Source organism: Grampus griseus (assembly GCF_964374135.1).
Source record: "Grampus griseus genome assembly, chromosome: 2".
Taxonomy (NCBI): Eukaryota; Metazoa; Chordata; class Mammalia; order Artiodactyla; family Delphinidae; genus Grampus; species Grampus griseus.
This window is the reverse complement of record NC_139018.1, coordinates 158,234,136-158,252,762: the sequence shown is the minus strand read 5'-3', so window position 1 is coordinate 158,252,762 and position 18,627 is coordinate 158,234,136. Positions and strand designations below refer to the sequence as shown.

At 41.0% G+C, this 18,627-nt stretch overlaps 1 protein-coding gene across 1 annotated transcript in view; it reads left to right on the top strand.

The window, feature by feature from the left end:
• PDSS1 (decaprenyl diphosphate synthase subunit 1) overlaps positions 1-18,627 on the top strand; it is a 41,211-nt gene that overhangs the window by 5,400 nt on the left and 17,184 nt on the right. Inside the window, exons 3-5 of the mRNA XM_082647276.1 lie at positions 6,214-6,355; positions 10,108-10,219; positions 10,314-10,423. Coding sequence (XP_082503402.1) covers positions 6,214-6,355; positions 10,108-10,219; positions 10,314-10,423 — 364 coding nt within the window. The remainder of the gene's footprint in view (positions 1-6,213; positions 6,356-10,107; positions 10,220-10,313; positions 10,424-18,627) is intronic.

Sequence of the window (18,627 nt, the reverse complement as noted above, 5' to 3'; positions counted from 1 at the left end):
GTTTCCCCGGCTGCAGAGAATCCTCTCACCTTAGCCAGTCCACATCCAGGGACTGACAGATGAAGGGCCATTCTAGCTCCAGAGCACACGACGGAGTGGCTGCGGCTCTGGATGGGCCTGCACTGCAGAAACTTCTCCCTCTACCCTATCCTCTTGTCTCCTCCCCCTCCCTCAGGTGTTGATCCCAAGGGCATTTCTGAGTAGACATTCTGTACTTTAAACGTGAGAGTGCTTTCCCAAGAACCCAACCCTCAACAGAGTGCAGCAAAACCCAACTACCTGTGGGTCAGAACTTACCTTATCAAAGAATCCAAGTCAGAACTGAGCTTTATAAAGAATAGATTCTATGAAATTGCTCTACTTATTGACCACAACACAATTAGTGTCTCTTCTCAAACAAGCCAAACCTGTCCTACTCAGAGACCTCACTGAAGGCACCTGTTCTTATCATCAGTCTTGACACCATCAGTTTCTCGTGGAAATCTTCTGGCACTGGAAAGTGGATATCACTGCCAGTGATTAGGATAACAGGCCTACTCAAGTTACATTGGGCACAGATCTGTTGATCTTGACTGTACAAATAGTCAAGTGGCATTGAATCCCACTAGTCTAGTTTACAAAGCCAGACATTTGATTAGATAGAACAGATAAGATGCAGTTTTCACATTAGTAAATAGGTCAAGCTTCCAAATGCGATAAAACTCTTAAATTCAGAGGAAGTAACTTTTGTGATTGTCATAAAGACAAAGGAAACTACAAAAACTTACTCTAGGGAAACTAACAAAACAGTCATCATCACAGCACCAGCTCACATGAATGATTCCTAGAGTCAGGCCGCTAACGACTCTGGAACCATTCTTGGTTTCTGTGTGTTCTGCATCATTGAGCCAGCTACTGCTGCGGCGGCTTATGGGTTAGGAAGCTTGGTGCCACGAGAAATATTTTTGTCTTTAACCTAGGAGATGGCACTCTTGATGTGTCCATACTCAATTAAAATGGATCTTGATGTAAAGTCTGTGATAAGGGATACCTGCTGAGGTAGAGGAGGCTTTGATAACCAGGTGGTTGTCCATTTCATGGGTGAGGTCAGGCCCAAGCCTAAGGGGAACATCATTGAGAGCAAGGCGGCTATGGGGCTTTGAACATGGTGTGTGCTCACTCGTTGGCTCCCACCACCCAGGGGGAGGCTGATTCTATCACTGAAGGAATCAACGTCTACACGTTCATCAGCTGTGCTCAATTTAAAAAACCCAAATGCTGCATTATTCTTTTGCACCCTGGATCCTGTGGAGAAAGCCAGCCTGGATAAGCTGCAGGTCTGAGATATCATCATGGAGTCACTCTCCACATGTCCAGGGCTTCCAAAATGCAGTGTTTCTTCAGTGGCAAGAAAATAACCAGGAGCATGAATCCTGCATCATTTACGATGCAACTTTGCAGACATCTGTTTTTATCTGGATATAAATCTGAAAGATTCAGGAGCTGCTGCTCTTGAATGTCAGTTAATTTTTCTTGATACTAAAACTGCTGATGGATTCATTACCGTTAGGATCAAGCTTAAAACCGCTCTTCCCTCCAAAGAAAGGCAGTCTCCACTGTAGTCTGGTGCGCTTGTTTGGGTTTTCAAAGGTGAATGGCCAGTGACCAAGGAAAATGACGTGCTAGGCAAGTTGGAGCTCACAGGTATCCCCCCTGTACTCTGCTGTCCCTTAGAAGGAAGGCACCTTTGATGTTCATGCATCAGTGTGCCAGTAAGGAATACAGGGAAAGGGAACAAGACCGCAGTGGCTGGGGGCAGAGGCCAGGGAACAGAAATATTGGGCCGAGGATGAGAAGCGAGAGTGAGGGGTGGGCAGGAACGCCTTCCGTCCCCCGCGTTCAACCTGGACGCCGCTGCGGAAGGGGAGACACTTCAAGGTCGTGTCAGTAATGTGGAGAAACAAGATTTTAGACAGATGAAGTAAAATCAAGTAATTTTAAGAATCAGATCACTGAAAAGGAAACATTTGTGCATCAGCAGAGGAGGATGGTGAAAGTAAGAAACTGTGTTAGGCTGAAAAATGGCCCCACAAAAGTATGCACGTCCTAATCCTTGGGACCTGTAAGTGTTACATCATATGGCAAGAAAAGGGTCTTTGCAGATGTGCTTAAGTTAAGGATCTTGAAATGGGGATATCATCCTGGATTATCTGATGGGCCGGAAATGCAGTCATTTGTATCCCTAAAGAGGGAGGCAGAGGGAGATTGCCGTAACAGAAGAGAAGGCCGTGTGAAGATGGAGGGGAGAGACTTGAAGGTGGCTGCTTCAAGCTTGTAGCCACAAACTAAGGCCCTCCAGCAGCCAGCACAACTGGAAGGAGCGAGGAAAGAATTCTCTCCTTGAGACTCTGCAGGAAGCCTGGCCTTGCCGATACCTCCATCTCAGTTCAGGGAAAATGCTTTTGGACTTGTGGTCTCCAGAACTGTGGCAGAATTTCTACTGATTTAAACCACCAAGTTTGTGGTGTTTTGTCACCGGGCCACAGGAAACTGGGACAAACCCCATCGTTCACATCATATCGCACGAGTGTGGAGAGTGTGCCTGCTGGGACTTTTCTCTCCCTCTGGAGGTACCGCTTCCGGATGCACCAGATCTGGCAGCGCAGACCCAGGGGGGAGCTGAACACTTTCCACAGTGTCAGTAGTTGAGGGACCCAAACTTGTAGCAAGTCAGCTCAGTGGCAGATAAAGATAGAATCTTAAGTGACGTGGATATATTGTTCAGCATACTGAAAACTTGTGTACTTTTATCAGGTACACAAGTGTGTACTTTTATCAGGTAACAACTAGGAGATGCAGTTCACATCCTGAAGAATTTTAGAGACAGACAGAGAGAGACTTTGTTTGCATTTTAACTAGAGAGTTCTTCAGTACCAAACTGATAAAGTGTTCATTCGTGCCTTTAAAACTCGAGATGATGCGAAGTGTCAGAGAAGAGGAAGTCACCCTCCCATGACTGTGCCTTTCAGAACAGGGGAGACCTCCTGCCCTCCAGCTCCGAAGAGACTTGGGGAGTCGTTGGCATAAGACCTTTAAAGTGGGCCCCCAAGTTTCAGGTCATGCCTGCGGTTTAGAGGCGGGGCTGCAGGGGGGCAGCAGAGGCTGAGCTTGTGTCAAATCCCTTCTCAGGAGAAGCTTCCGTTTGGGGCTTGCAGTCAGTCAGGCGAATACCCCACTTACAGAGCAGCATGTCCCCAACTTTGTGTGTCAGAATCACCAGGACTGCTGCTTCAGAATGCCAGTTCCTGAGCCCCATCATGAGGGATCCCAGTTCCTAAGTCTAAGGAATTTTCAGTCTGTATTTTCAAGAGTATTGATTTTGACACAGTGGGCAAGAGATGATATTTAAGAAACACTAATCTTGTCAGAGTTCTCACAAACAAAGTGAAACGCTTCTGTTTAGAATTGGCAGAAGAAAATAAACAGAAGAACATTGGGAAATAGAAACAGCCTTCTGTAACCCAGCTGAGAACTCTGGTCTTTATACAACCTCTGTAGCTTTGGGAATAGAAGCTTCTCTGTCTCGGTTAGAGTGAAACCACATTTACTATTTAAATTCTTCTGCTTCCCTCAGTTGTTGCAAATCAAGGTAACCCATTGATAAGGTTTGACTTTCTTTTTGGAGACAGTTTTCCCACACTGGGGGTTTACTTGTCATTTCTTTAAGACTTGGCATTATATATCAGTATGAATAGGAGGAAAAAGCATTTTATTTAAATCACATGTGAGCTTGGTGAAGGGTATGTGGGGGGTCATTATATTATTCCATCTGTTTCCGTCTGTGCTTGAAATTATTCATTATAAAAATGTTGTTTGAAATCTAATGAAGAGGGAAAAACCTGACTGTTGTGAGGGGCTGGCTGAGTCATCGCACGCTCTTGCAGGTGTGAAGGATGGAGGACAGAGCCACCTTTCGAGACTCAGACTCGGGGCCTCATTTTCTCCTGCTGTCTCGCCTGACTGGTTTTTCTTAGCACCTCTCCCAGAAGTTGGGAAAGTGTGGCAGCTCTTTCACAGCAGGAAGTAGACATGATGCCCAGTTTTTTGAAGGCATGACTCAGTTCGGTACTTCGAAGATTTCATCTTCAAAACAGTGTGAGTTGTTTCTGTGATCTGTAAATTTGGGTTGCAGACCATTATGCTGTACTGTGGATACGTAGTGACAGTATTTTCCAGATAGAAGCTGGCACATGTTAAAGGCTAATTGTGCAGGAAAAAGTACATCAGGTAAAATGATAAAGCGTCTAAAATGTGATGGTTATCCTATGTAGGGGCTGTGTCACGATGCCAAATAACTTTCTAAGCAAGAATCCTGATTTCATCAATTTAGCCGTAGAAAAGGCATTTTTACATATATGTAGTCTATGAAATTTCAAGATATTTTAAGAAATCTTTGTTTTAATATCTTCAAATTACAAAAAACTCCAGTGTCTCAGTGAGTACTGCCATTTTACTGCAGCTTCCCAGCAGGACCCCTGCCTGCTGACGTAGTTTGTGATAACGGAAGTGGTGCCCGACCTCTAAATACATGAGAAAGGCTTAGAGGTCTTACCAGTTGTTTAAGGTAAAATCTACTATTAATGAGTAGCAAGTGTATATTTCATCAGACTGAAATTCATTGAGAAAATGTTCTAAAGAAATAGTCTTTCTATTTATGTAAAAAACAACGGTAAAAGTCTACATCTTTTCTTGTGCATTAAGACAGGATCCAGTAAATTTACCTGAAAAATACTTAAGGTCCAAGCTTCCTTCTATAGGGTCTGTGAGTTTCTCACAGAAGGATTCAGAACAAGCTCTTGGAAGCCATCCAAAGCTCCATTTTCTCATAAACTAAAGTAGTTTTACAGGATGATTTGTCCCTCCCCTCTGTTTCTTTACTTCTCCCTCCTCAGAAGAATGTGTTGTGATCCAGAAGTGTTTAGAACTGTTACAATTGTGACATTAATAAAGAACGAGCAGCACTTTACAGTTGATTTCTGGGCTAAAAGCAGTTGGAAGATTCTGAGGTTTAGTTCTAAAAATCTTAAGTAAGAGTTGCTGGTAAAGCACCATATTTTAAAATTGCATTTCAAGCAAGACGGGAAGATAGTCTTCAGGCTGATTTAGTGTTTGTAGTTAAATTCCAGCATCTTTAATGTTAGTTATACTTCATTTTTCATGGCTTTCTGCTGGATCTGAGGAATTAGAATGAGCACTGGCTTTTGCAGATGTTCAGATTAGGTTCTTAAAGAAAAAAAGCCACATTTCAGTATCCCTCTCTCTTTTCTTCCTTCTAAGAGAGAACGTGGTGATATTTGAAAAGTAAGCTATAGGAATAAATAAAACATTTAGTTAGCGTGTGTTTGAGCCAGGCTTCTGTGTTAGATTCAGAAAATTCAGTTGGTTATTTCTCCAGTTTGATTTTCTTAAAATTCAGTTTTTTTAAATTCCCATAGATGATGATGGTGAGAATAATGATGATTAAAAAGAAATTGGGGTTCCCTTTTAACTGTAAAAGTCGCATCCAAGTATCTTCTTGGGAATGTTTCTCCTGTATTTTGTGTTAAATCTGGAAAATGAAAGTTTAAATTTCTAATGCACAGGTTAAATTTGGATTGGAATTCATATTCCAATATGAATTATCAATTCATATTGGTAACCAATATCAATAGCCAATTGGAATTATGAATTCCAGCTCTCTTGGTTATCAAGGTCTTCTTACTAAATATTTAAGACATTATTAAAAGCTTTGAACACAGTGACCGTTGGTTCTTTCATACACTTCTTTAGAATGCTCTTCACCCATCTTCCCCATCCACCCCTGAAATTTAATTGTAACCTAACTGTAAACTTGACCAACTGACCAAGACCACTGTTATAGGACATAACGATGATTCTTCAGCCAGATACCCAGACATCTCAGGTGTTCATCCTTTTTTTGTTGTTAATTATACAAATTCTACTTCTTAGTGTGGTGTCCCAAAAACATAATCTTGGTACAGGGTATCTTGTGCATTTTTAAAATGTTCTCCAAATGATAGAATTGGCTGTGTAGGGAAGCCAAAGTTTTTATATAGTTTCTCTTAGAGAAATAAAATTCTTTATCCTAGATCCGATGTCCAATTTTCACAAGATGATTGCTGAGAAGGTTATAGGCGGTGTCTCTGTTAAAAAGCATTGCTTTCTGTTAACTAGAAATGTGCAAGCAAGCCAGCGTGCCATAGCCTTAATTGCAGAAATGATCCACACTGCCAGCCTGGTCCATGATGATGTCATTGATGATGCAAGTTCCCGAAGAGGAAAACACACAGTTAATAAGATCTGGGGTGAAAAGAAGGTATGGCTTTTTGGTTTTTTAAATCTTTCTTATTAAATCCCATACTCTTTGGATTGCATTTATTTTCCAGATTTGTCTCATTAAAAAGTAAAATATGGGCTTCCCTGGTGGCGCAGTGGTTGAGAGTCCGCCTGCCGATGCAGGGGACACGGGTTCGTGCCCCGGTCCAGGAAGATCCCACATGCCGCGGAGCGGCTGGGCCCGTGAGCCATGGCCGCTGAGCCTGCGCGTCCAGAGCCTGTGCTCCGCAACGGGAGAGGCCACGACAGTGACAGGCCTACCGCAAAAAAAAAAATGCTTCATCAAATGTGGTCTTCCAGCTTTCAAAATAGTTTTCATGTCTGGTCTGTATACCAGACATATATAGATGTTTGATCAAACATATATAGATGTTTGATCATGGATAACAGCACAGAAAACTAAACTTAGTGTTTCTGCTTCTTCACAGTTTTATATAAGAATTTGGTTAAGGAAGGAGATTTTTGTAGTTATCCAAAAAGCATATTTCATGAGGAATCACACCTTTTACTTTGGGGCTTACATTACTCAGATTCACTTTAATTGTTTAACCATTTACTAACTGCCACATGCAAGAGTTTCAAGACAAGTAAATAAACAAAACTAATATATATATATATATGTATATGTATAAATATACACACATATATACACACACATATTCATACACATCTGTATCAATCTCAGAGGGATACTGTTCTCCCATGAAATTTTTACCTTTTTAAATAGAAGCTTTATAATTGAATAGTTCATGTATATTTTAAAGCATATTTCCACGTTATTTTATTAGCATTTCTTGAAGGGGGTGTGTAGAATGTGGCATCTTGTTTAAGGATGTTTAAATCATGGGTTGAGGAAGGGGATAAAATTCAGCAAATAAAAGGGAAGACCCACGGGCCTTCTGGGAGCAGGCATCTCCCGCCACACATGCCCTTCCCTTGGCCATCCTGCCCATTTGAAGCACAAACAAAACATTAATGTGAATGAGTTTTCCTTCTCCATACCTTCCCCGCCCTCACATGTCTGTAATACCTGGTTCCCACCTGTTTTCTAATCGTATTCAAAGAAAAAATATACCTTCATTATTATCTTTACATGCTGGTTTTTCTTTAGCGCACATGATTTTGTTAAATCTTTTTATTTCCGATTTTAGATGAAAAGGTTTTGTGTCCTATTGACAGAATTCTATACATCAGAATGTTGGTAAAAAAGGGTGGAGTTTCATTTTGGGGAGGCCCTGGGTAACTCTATGACATGTCCTGCAGTCTGCTGTGTCTGTTTTCAGAGCCTGTCCTTAAAGCTTTATACTTGAGCCCTTGGGCAAAGGGGGAGGATTAAGTGAACAAGTTAAGATTTTTCTCCTGACTGGTCCCCTCTTGTGACTGCCTCTGCTGTTGGGGTCCCCCATCCTTTTTTTATTATTATTAATTAATTCATTAATTTGTTTATTTATTTATGGCTGCGTTGGGTCTTTGTTGCTGCGCGCGGGCTTTCTCTAGTTGCGGTGAGCGGGGGATACTCTTCAACGCGGTGCTTGGGCTTCTCATTGCGGTGGCTTGTTGTGGAGCACGGGCTCTAGGCGCGCAGGCTTCAGTAGTTGTGGCTTGCGGGCTCTAGAGCACAGGCTCAGTAGTTGTGGCACATGGGCTTAGTTGCTCCACGGCATGTGGGATCTTCCCGGACCAGGGCTCGAACCCGTGTCCCCTGAATTGGCAGGCAGATTCTTAACCACTGCGCCACCAGAAAAGTCCCGGGGGCCTCCTTTGGAAGACTGTTTACACTGTCACCTGCCTCTTTCAGCTGCAAGGCTGGTCTGCCCTGCATGGGGCCACCTGCTAGTCTCCCCTTTTTTGCCCGTCAAACAAAACTGCTGTGTTACCAATAAAAATCCATTCGTACAGCACCTCCTCCATGAACCCTCATTCCCCTGTCTGAGTCCCTATCCCTTCTTTCCCTTAACCCCTCACCCCAGCCATCCCCAATGTGGCAGCTTTAGTTCCAAATGCTGGAAGCTTTTGGCCTCTGGGATCCCCAGGGCCAGGAGAGGAAAGAGGCAAAAGCCTAGGGATCCTGAGCCCTCAGCTGCTAATGATGTAGGGTGGATGATGGATGTGTGTGTACCTATAAATCATAATGTGTACAATAACTTTATATTTTTTATTTTATTTATTTTTGGCTGCATTGGGTCTTCGTTGCTGCGTGTGGGCTTTCTCTAGTTGCGGCGAGTGGGGGCTACTCTTCATTGCGGTGGGCAGGCTTCTCATTGCAGTGGCTTCTCTTGTCACAGAGCATGGGCTCTAGATGTGCGGGCTTCAGTAGTTGGGGCACATGGGCTCAGTAGTTGTGGCTCGTGGGCTCTAGAGCACAGGCTCAGTAGTTGTGGCGCACAGGCTCAGTAGTTGTGACGCACAGGCTTAGTTGCTCCGTGGCACGTGGGATCTTCCCGGAACAGGGATTGAACCCGTGTCCCCTGCATTGACAGGCAGATTCTCAACCACTGCGCCACCAGGAAAGTCCTACAATGACATTATAAATGTATATTTACATTTACATCAAGATACCTTATACAGTATATGTTATATAAAATGACTAGTTGGTAAACATACTGAACATCACTAATTTTAGATACTAGAGAACTAACAGACAATAAAAACTTGGGACTTCCCCGGCGGTCCAGCAGTTAAGACTCCACGCTTCCACTGCAGGGGGCACGGGTTCAGTCCCTAGTTGGGGAACTAAGATCCCACATGCCACACGGTGCAGCCAAAAACAAAAACAACAACAACAAATAAAAAAACTTAAAATGTGGTTATGTTGCAAATTCTGTGGATTCAAATTCCACAAACTCTATCATTTATAACTACTCTATAACACCTATCCATATCTTTAAGTATGCAAATTAGTGTATTTGAGTACAGCATGTAATTCGGTCATGAATAACTTATAATTAGTTGCAAATACAATGCAGACGTTTGTTCACAATCTAAAGAAGATTGGGAAAATATTGATTGGTGTTCAGTGAAAAAAATATTTTGTCCTGGAATGAGGGGCAGTGTAATAGCGTTCTAAGAGCATTGAACTTGGAGCCAAGATTCCTTGGTTTAGTTTTCATTGAGAAAAGCATGGGTTGGGCCGTGCACTGGTGTGTACTAAGTACTGGCTGGATAATTCCCGCTACATGCTCTTAGGAGTTGGGTAAATAGGAAAAATGTGGGAAGACAGCAATATCCAAGGGGTGCTGTGCTCACAGAAGATCAGAGTGAGGGATCTGAGTGAACTTCCTGCAGGTGCCGCCTGAGCTAATTCTGCACATGAGTCTGCCAGGTGATGAAGGGGAAGGACTCTTTTGAGCAGAAGAAACAGTAAGTGCAAAGGCACAGCCACATAGTTTGATGGGAGAGCGAATGGTCCAGCATAACTAAATGAAGGCAGTGACATTTTGCTGGGGCTAGGGATGAAGCCAGAGGGTCAGGTACTTCCGTCTCTAGGCATTCATTTCTTCAGCTCTGAACTGGAGAGGCAGACTGGGTCATCTCTGAGAGCCCATCCAGTTCAAACAGCATCCCAAATCTGTAGCTGATTATAACGTAATCCTGCTGAGGAAGAGGAAGGGGAAAAATATATCCAGGATGACCCCCTCCCTACCTCCCATCCTGTTTCTCTTCTGAGAAGTTAACTTCATTGTTGGCTCCGATGCTCAGATATTTTTCTCTGAAAGTTTTCTTCTCTTCTAGGCTGTCCTTGCTGGTGATTTAATTCTTTCTGCAGCATCGATAGCTCTGGCACGAATTGGAAATACAACTGTTGTATCTATTTTAACCCAAGTGATTGAAGATTTGGTGCGTGGTAGGTTAATTCTGACTTTTCTTCTTTTTTATTCAATCTTATTTTTTTGCCAAGCAAAAAAAACCCCTCACATGACCACTTTCCTTTTTTATAGGTGAATTTCTTCAGCTCGGGTCAAAAGAAAATGAAAATGAAAGATTTGCACACTACCTTGAAAAGACGTTCAAGAAGACTGCAAGTCTGATAGCCAACAGTTGTAAAGCAGTATGTACGTTCTGTCTCTTTTCAAGTTAAAAACAAACAAACAAACCTCCTAGTTCTTTCTTGGGAGTTAATTCTCCTAGAAAAAATTTCACTGGAGAACCTTAAAATAGTAACCGAAATCCCAAGAGGTCATTGAGAAAAGAATTGCATCCCCAGACAGTGGAGAACTTCTGCTGAGGATTCCATTTTTGCTGTCTTCTTTTGCTATGCAAACATCAACTTTTCATCTTTCCTCCCAAGAATTGAATCAAAATAAGCTTTATAATATAGTCCCCAATCTAATTTCCAAATGGTATAACATTTTTTAAAATTAATTTATTATTTTTGGCTGTGTTGGGTCTTTGTTGCTGCATGTGGGCTTTCTCTAGTTGCGGTGAGCAGGGGTGGTGTACGGGCTTCTCATTGTGGCGGCTTCTCTTGTTGCAGAGCAAGGGCTCTAGGCATGCCGGCTTCAGGAGTTGTGGCACGTGGGCTCAGGAGTTGTGGCTCGTAGGCTCTAGAGTGCAGGCTCAGTAGTTGTGGCGCATGGGCTTAGCTGCCCTGCGGCATGTGGGATCTTCCGAGACCAGGGATCAAACCCGTGTCCCCTGCATTGGCAGGCAGATTCTTAACCACTGTGCCACCAGAGAAGTCCCTAAATGGTATAACGTTTTGAACAACTTATCGTAACTAGTTTTTCTTGTGATTATCACACACACTGTTTCTTACGTTTTACATATAAAAAGTAATGAAGTACTGTGTTCTTAAGTATAATATTGACCTGGGAGAAAATATATAACTATCAGATTGTATTAGTGTTCTATATACTTTTTTTATGAGTAGTAGATCCTCCCAGTTATATGAAATATAGACAAGCCATTTTCCTTCCGAGTATAAATTGAGTGTGAACCATAACTTTTTTTACCCCTTGCTTTCTCTTTGGCCTTCCCTCTACTCTTCGCATAGTTTTTCTGTTTAAAAATCAGTTAGTATTATCCTTAATCTGTAGACTAAACTGTGGTATTCACTGCTAGCCCATGAATGAGAGACAATTCTCTCCATAGAATTGTTCATCTGACTGTCTCTCAGCCTAGCAGATATAAATGAGATGAAAACTGGGCAAGTAAGAGTCCCTTGTAATTAAAGCAACAAGAAAGGAAGACTTCTAAGGGCCAAATGTCAGTTGCTGTCATGATACATAATTACATAATTATGTAATAATTATACCATAATTACAGTTAAAGAGAGCTTTTTCTCAGGCCTCTCAGGTGAAAAAGTCCTTTGCCAATAGTGCCTCTATTTGGAAAAGTGTCAAGAAATGTGTAACTGTAAGCCAGAAAAGAATGAGAGCAACATTTCTTCCTAAAAAGACCTAAGTGAAACCCTAAGGAATGTGAATTATGTAGAACATGCTGGCCACAATCTCAGCCATTTTTGTCTTTTTATTGAAAGAGCATTTCCTTTTTTTATTATTATTATTTCCAAGAAATTGCGAGTGTAGCTTTCTAAAAAAAGAGAGACAGACAACAATATGATAGACACTAGAAAGCTAAATAAAAGAATAACTGATTTAAAATGGGGGCCATAAAGCTGTGACCTTAATCCTTCATTGGATTTTGATGCCAAAATCTCCATGAAGATGGAGACCCATCCTCATAAGGCACATTACTGTGTTAGGGGAAGCTCAGTAACAACTTCACAGGCCTGAGACTGCAGTTAGAAGCACTAGCAGGTACTGGGGCTGTTGGAACTGGAAAACCTGAGGGTCGTTGTCCACACAGGCCCAGGGCAGCAGTGTGACATGGGAGCCAGAATATGAACTAGTGCACTCAGTGATTGAGTCCTACAAGGGCCCGCAGAAGTGGAGCCACGTCATCAAGGAAAGAGTTAATTCACTCTCCTCTGCTTAGGAAGCCAAGACAGGATAGCACGTGTATTCGCTTATAAAGAGGACCTCATCCTTCACAGATCAGCAAGTTAAAAGTGGACTTGCATATTAATATGGCCCGAACCTCGTTAAAAATGAAATGTTTTATACTGTCCACTAGGAGGCATGCTGGCATCACCCCAGAACTACCCACTTTTCATGCGATTTATTCCTAAGCTCCAGAGCTGTTGCAATAATAAAGCAGAATCTCAGTGTGAGCTCTCTGAATAAAAGTTTCTATATTTAAGTGCCTATGGGTAGAGATGTTCCAGAGGTGTTATATATTCAGAATTGCTATGTTTGTGCAATCTTGCTACTTAAAACGCAAAGACGTGAGCTCTGAAAGAACGCATGCAAAGCAAATTAGAGATGCCAAAAGGAAGGAATAAGGAGAATTTAAACATCAGAATCATTATAGCAGAACTAATGGAATTCCAAGATGTTAGGGGAATTTGAAGGAAACTTAATAGCTTATAATTCATTGTCCTAAGAGCTATTTAATGGAAAATAGTATTAAGATTAAGAGAGGGCTGTTTAGGATTGCTTTGGGACACTGATTGATGTTAAAAATAGAAGTAATCTTGAAAGATGATTGGCTCCTTGTTTCTACACATAGTCATGCAAAATACGTTGTGTAGCTTACCAATGAACACTATGCCTCGTTCCCCAGAAAATCTGATGGGAATGAGACCAGAGGGGTGGCCCATCCGGTGTTACTCAGTCAGACAGCAGCTGAGCTGGGATTTGAACCCAGAACTGGGTATGATAATCCTGCAGATTCATGTATTTTTCTCATTTCTTTCTGAATTTCTTTTCTCTCGAGTGCTGCATGTGGCCTGGAATCAGTTGACTGTCTTCCTGTTACCTCATTTTCAAAGCTACAGAGGGCCACCACAGAATTTCGGTTTGTGGGTCATATCTGCTGAACACCTATTTTTGGTTATGATATTCTTATCTAATCTACAAATAGACCTTATTCAAATTTTAACAGTTGTTGTAATATTGTTATATCAGTAACAAATGGGAAAAATTTTTTTCTGGCCCAGGATCTCATGTGGCATTTAGTTGTCAAGAATCTTTTTTTTTCTTTTTTCCTTTTTTTTTGTTTTTGTTTTTGTTTTTTGCGGTACGTGGGCCTCTCACTGCTGTGGCCTTTCCCGCCGTGGAGCACAGGCTCCGGACACGCAGGCCCAGCGGCCATGGCCCACGGGCCCAGCCGCTCCGCGGCACGTGGGATCCTCCCAGACCGGGGCACGAACCTGTGTCCTCTGCATCGGCAGGCAGACTCTCAGCCACTGTGCCACCAGGGAAGCCCTTCTTTTTTTTTTAATTGAATTATAGTTCATTTGTAGTATAGTTGTGTTAGTTTCAGGTGTACAGCAAAGTGATTCAGTAATATCTGTATCAGATTATTTCCACCATAGGTTATTATAAGATATTGCATATAATTCCCTGTGCTGTACAGTAAATCCTGTTGCTCATCTGTTTTACTTATAGTAGTTTGTATTTGTTAATCCCATACTCCTAATTTATCCCTGCACCCTGTGGTAAACACAAGTTTGTTTTCTATATTTGTGAGTCTGTTTCTGTTTTGTATATAGATTGATTTGTATTGATTTTTAGGTTTCACATATAAGCGATATCATATATTTGTCTTTCTCTGACTTACTTCACTTAGTATAATATTCTCTAGGTCCATGCAAATGGCAATATTTCATTCTTTTTTGTGGCTGAGTAATATTCCACTGTATATATATACACCACATTTTCTTAAACTGATCGTCTCTTGATGGGCACTTGGGTTGCTTCCATGCCTTGGCTATTGTAATAGTGCTGCTATGAACATTGGCGTACATGTATCTTTTTGAAATAGAGTTTTCATCTTTTCTGGATATACGCCCAGAGTGGGATTGCTGGATCATATGGTAGCTCTATTTTAGTTTTTTAAGGAACCTCCGTACTGTTTCCATAGTGGCCTCACCAGTTAACATTCCCACCAACAGTTCCCTTTTCTCCACACCCTCTCCAGCATTTATTTGTAGATTTTCTGATGATGCCCATTCTAACTGGTGTGAGGTGATACCTCATTGTGGTTTTGATTTGCATTTCTCTAATTAGTGATGTTGAGCATCTTTTCATGTGCCTGTTGGTGATCTCTGTGTCTTCTTTGGAGAAATGTCTATTTAGGTCTTCTGCTCATTTTTTGATTGGGTTGTTTGCTTTTTTGATACTGAGTTGTATGAGCTCTTTGTATATTTTGGATATTGACCCCTTAATGGTCACATCATTTGCAAATATTTTCTTCCAGTCCATAGTTGTCTTTTCTTTTTGTTGATGATTTCCCTTACAGTACTGTGCAAAAACTTTTAAGTTTGATTAAGTCTCATTTGTTTACTTTTGCTTTTATTTCTTTTGCTTTGGGAGACTCATCTAAGAAAATATTGCTGTGATTTATGTCTAAGAATTTTTTGCCTATGTTCTAGGAGTTTTATGATGTCATGTCTTATATTTAGGTCTTTAAACTATTTTGAGTTTATGTTTGTATATGGTGTGAGGGAGTGTTCTAATTTCCTTGATATACATGTAGCTGTCCAGCTTTCTCATCACCATTTGTTGAAGAGACTACCTTTTCTCCGTTGTATATTCTTGCTTCCTTTGTTGTAGATCAACTGACCATAGGTGTGTGCGTTTACTTCTGGCTTCTCTATCCTGTTCCGTTGATCTATCTGTTTTTGTGCCAATACCATGTTGTTTTGCTACTGTAGCTTTGTAGTAGTATTGTCTGAAGTCTGGAAGGGTTATGCCACCAGCTTTGTTCTTTTTCCTCAGGATTGCTTTGGCAGTTCTGGGTCTTTTGTGGTTCCATGTAAATCTTAGGATTAGTTGTTCCAGTTCTGTGAAAAATGTCATGGGTATTTTGATAGGGATTGTATTACATTTGTAGATTGCTTTGGATAGCGTGGCCATTTTAACAATATTAATTCTTTCAATTCGAGACTGGGATATGTTTCCATTTCTTTGAATCATCTTCTGTTTCCTTTATCAATGTTATATAGTTTTCAATGTATTGATTTTTCACCTCCTTGGTTAAGTTTATTCCTAAGTTGGTTTGGGTGTTTTTTTTCTTTTTGATGTGATTTTAAATGAGGTTTTGTTTTGTTTTGTTCTGTTTTGTTTTTACTTTTTCTGATATTTCATTGTTAGTGTAAAGAAATGCAACAGATGTCTTTTTATTAATCTTGTATCCTGCTACTATGCTGAATTCATTTATTAGTTCTAATAGTTTTTATGTAGAGTCTTTAGCATTCTCTATATAGAGTATCATGTCATCTGCAAATAGAGACAGTTTTACCTCTTCTCTTCCAAATTGGATACCTTTTATTATATTTTTTCTTGCCTGATTGCTGTGGCTAGGACTTCCAATACTATGTTGAAAAGAAGTGGTGAGAGTGGGCATCCCTGTCAAGTTCCTGAATTTAGTGGGAAGGCTTGCAGCTTTTCACCATTGAGCGTTATGTTGGCTGTGGGTTTGATGTAAATGGCTTTCATTATGTTTAGATATGTTCCCTCTGTATCCAGTTGGTGAGAGTTTTTATCATGAATGGATGTTGAATTTTATCAAATGCTTTTTCTGCATTTATTGAGGTGATCATGTGGTTTTTGTCTTTTCTTTTGTTAATGTGATGTATCATATCGATTAATTTGCATATGTTGAACCATCTTTGCAACCCTGGAATGAATCCAACTTGATTGTGGTATATAATCTTTTTTATGTATTATTGGATTTGGTTTGTAATATTTGTTGAGGATTTTTGCATCTATATTCATCAAAGATATTGGTCTGGGGCTTCCCTGGTGGCGCAGTGGTTGAGAGTCCGCCTGCCGATGCAGGGGACACAGGTTTGTGCCCCAGTCTGGGAAGATCCCACATGCTGCAGAGCGGCTAGGCCCGTGAGCCATGGCCGCTGAGCCTGCGCGTCTGGAGCCTGTGCTCAGCAATGGGAGAGGCCACAACGGTGAGAGGCCCACGTTACCCCCCCCCAAAAAAAAAAAAGATATTGGTCTGTAATTTTCTTTTTTTATTATGTCTTTGTCTGGTTTTGGTGTAAGGGTGATGGTGGTTTCATAGAATGACTTTGGGAGTGTTCCCTTCTCTTTAGTCTTTTGGAATAGTTTGAGAAGGATAGGTGTTAAGTTCTTCTTTGTATGTTTGGTTGAATTCCTCAATGAAGCAATCCAGTCCTTGACTTTTGTTTGCAGGGAGTTTTTTTTTTTTTTTTTTACTACAGATTCTATTTCACTTCTAGTGATTGGACTGTTCAAATTATCTGTTTCGTCTTAACTTAGTTTTGGCAGGCTGTATGCTTCTAGAAACTTGTCCATTTCTTCTGGGTTGTCCAATTTGTTGGCATAACTGTTCATAGTATTTTCTTATGATTTTTAGTATTTTTGTGATATCGGTTATAACTTCTCTTCTTTCATTTCTTATTTTGTTTATTTGGGTCCTCTCTTTTCTTCTTGGTGATTCCTGGCTAGAGGCTTGTTGATATTGTTTATCTTTTCAAAAAACCAGCTCATGGTTTTATTGATTTTTTAAAAAAATAAAACTTTTTATTTATTTATTTTTGGCTGCATTGGGTCTTCGTTGCTCTGTGGGCTTTCTCTAGTTGTGGTGAGCAGGAGCCACTCTTCGTTGCAGTGCATGGACTTTTCATTATGGTGGCTTCACTTGTTGCGGAGCACGGACTCTAGGCTCGCGGGCTTCAATAGTTGTGGCACGCAGGCTCAGGAGTTGTGGCTCGCGGGCTCTAGAGCACAGGCTCAGTAGTTCTGGAGCACAGGCTTAGTTGCTTCATAGCATGTGGGATCTTCCCAGACCGGGGCTCGAACCCGTGTCCCCTGCATTGGTAGGTGGATTCTTTTCTTTCTTTTTTCTTTTTTTTTTTTTGCGGTACACGGGCCTCTCACTGTTGTGGCCTCTCCAGTTGTGGAGCACAGGCTCCGGACGCGCAGGCTCAGCGGCCATGGCTCATGGGCCTAGCCGCTCAGCAGCATGTGGGATCTTCCCAGACCAGGGCACGAACCCGTGTCCCCTGCATCGGCAGGCGGGCTCTCAACCACTGCGCCACCAGGGAAGCCCAGTAGGTGGATTCTTAACCACTGTGCCACCAGGGAAGTTCCTATTGATATTTTAATCTCTATTTTATTTTTTTCTTCTCTGATCTTTATATTTCTTTTCTTCTGCTGACTTTGGGTTTTGTTTGTTCTTTTTCTAATTATTTTAGGTGGTAGTTTAGTTTGAGATTTTTCTTATATCTTGAGGAAGGCCTGTATCACTATGAACTTCCCTCTAAGAACTGCTTTTGTTGCATCCTGTAGATTTTTGTAAGGTTGTCTTTTCATTTTTGTTTGTCTTGAGGTATTTTCCGATTTCCTCTTTGATTTCATCATTGGCCCATTGGTTTTTCAGTAGCATGTTGTTTAGTCTCCATGTGTTCATTTTATTCCCCCTTTTTCTTTCTGTGGTTGATTTCTAGTTTCATAATGTTGTGGCCAGAAAAGATGCTTGAAATAATTTCTGTCCTCTTAAGTTTGTTGAGGCTTATCTTGTGTCCTGGTATGTGGTCTGTTCCTAGAGAATGTTCCATGCATGCTTGAGAAGAATGTGTATTCTGGGTTTTTTTAGATGCAGTGTCCTGTAGATATCAATTAAGTTCAACTGGTCTGTTGTGTGATTTAGGACCTCTGTTGCCTCATTGATTTTCTGTCTGGAAGATCTGTCCATTGATGTCATTGGGGTGTTAAAGTCTCCTACTATTATTGTATTCCTGTCAGTTTCTCCCTTTATGTCTGTTAGTATTTGTTTTATGTATTTAGGTGCTCTTATATAGGGTGGATATATGTTAGCAACTGTAATATCCTCTTGTATTGATCCCTTTATTGTTGTATAATGTCCTTCTTTGTCTTTCTTTATGCACTTTGTTTTAAAGCCTGTTTTAATTTGAATATTGCTATGCCTTCTTTCTTGTCCTTCCCATTTGTATGAAATGTCTTTTTTCATCCCCTCATTTTGAATCTGTGTGTCTTTCGCTCTGAAGTGGGTCCCTTGTAGGCAGTATATTGTAGGTTTTTGGGGTTTTTTTGTTTTTATCCGTTCTGCCATTCTGTGTCTTGATTGGAGCATTTAGTCCATTTGACATTTAAAGTAATTATTGACAAGTATGTATTTAGTACCATTTTAAACCTTGTTTTCCAGTTGATTTTGTAGTTCTTTTTTTTTTTTTTTTTTTTTTTTTGC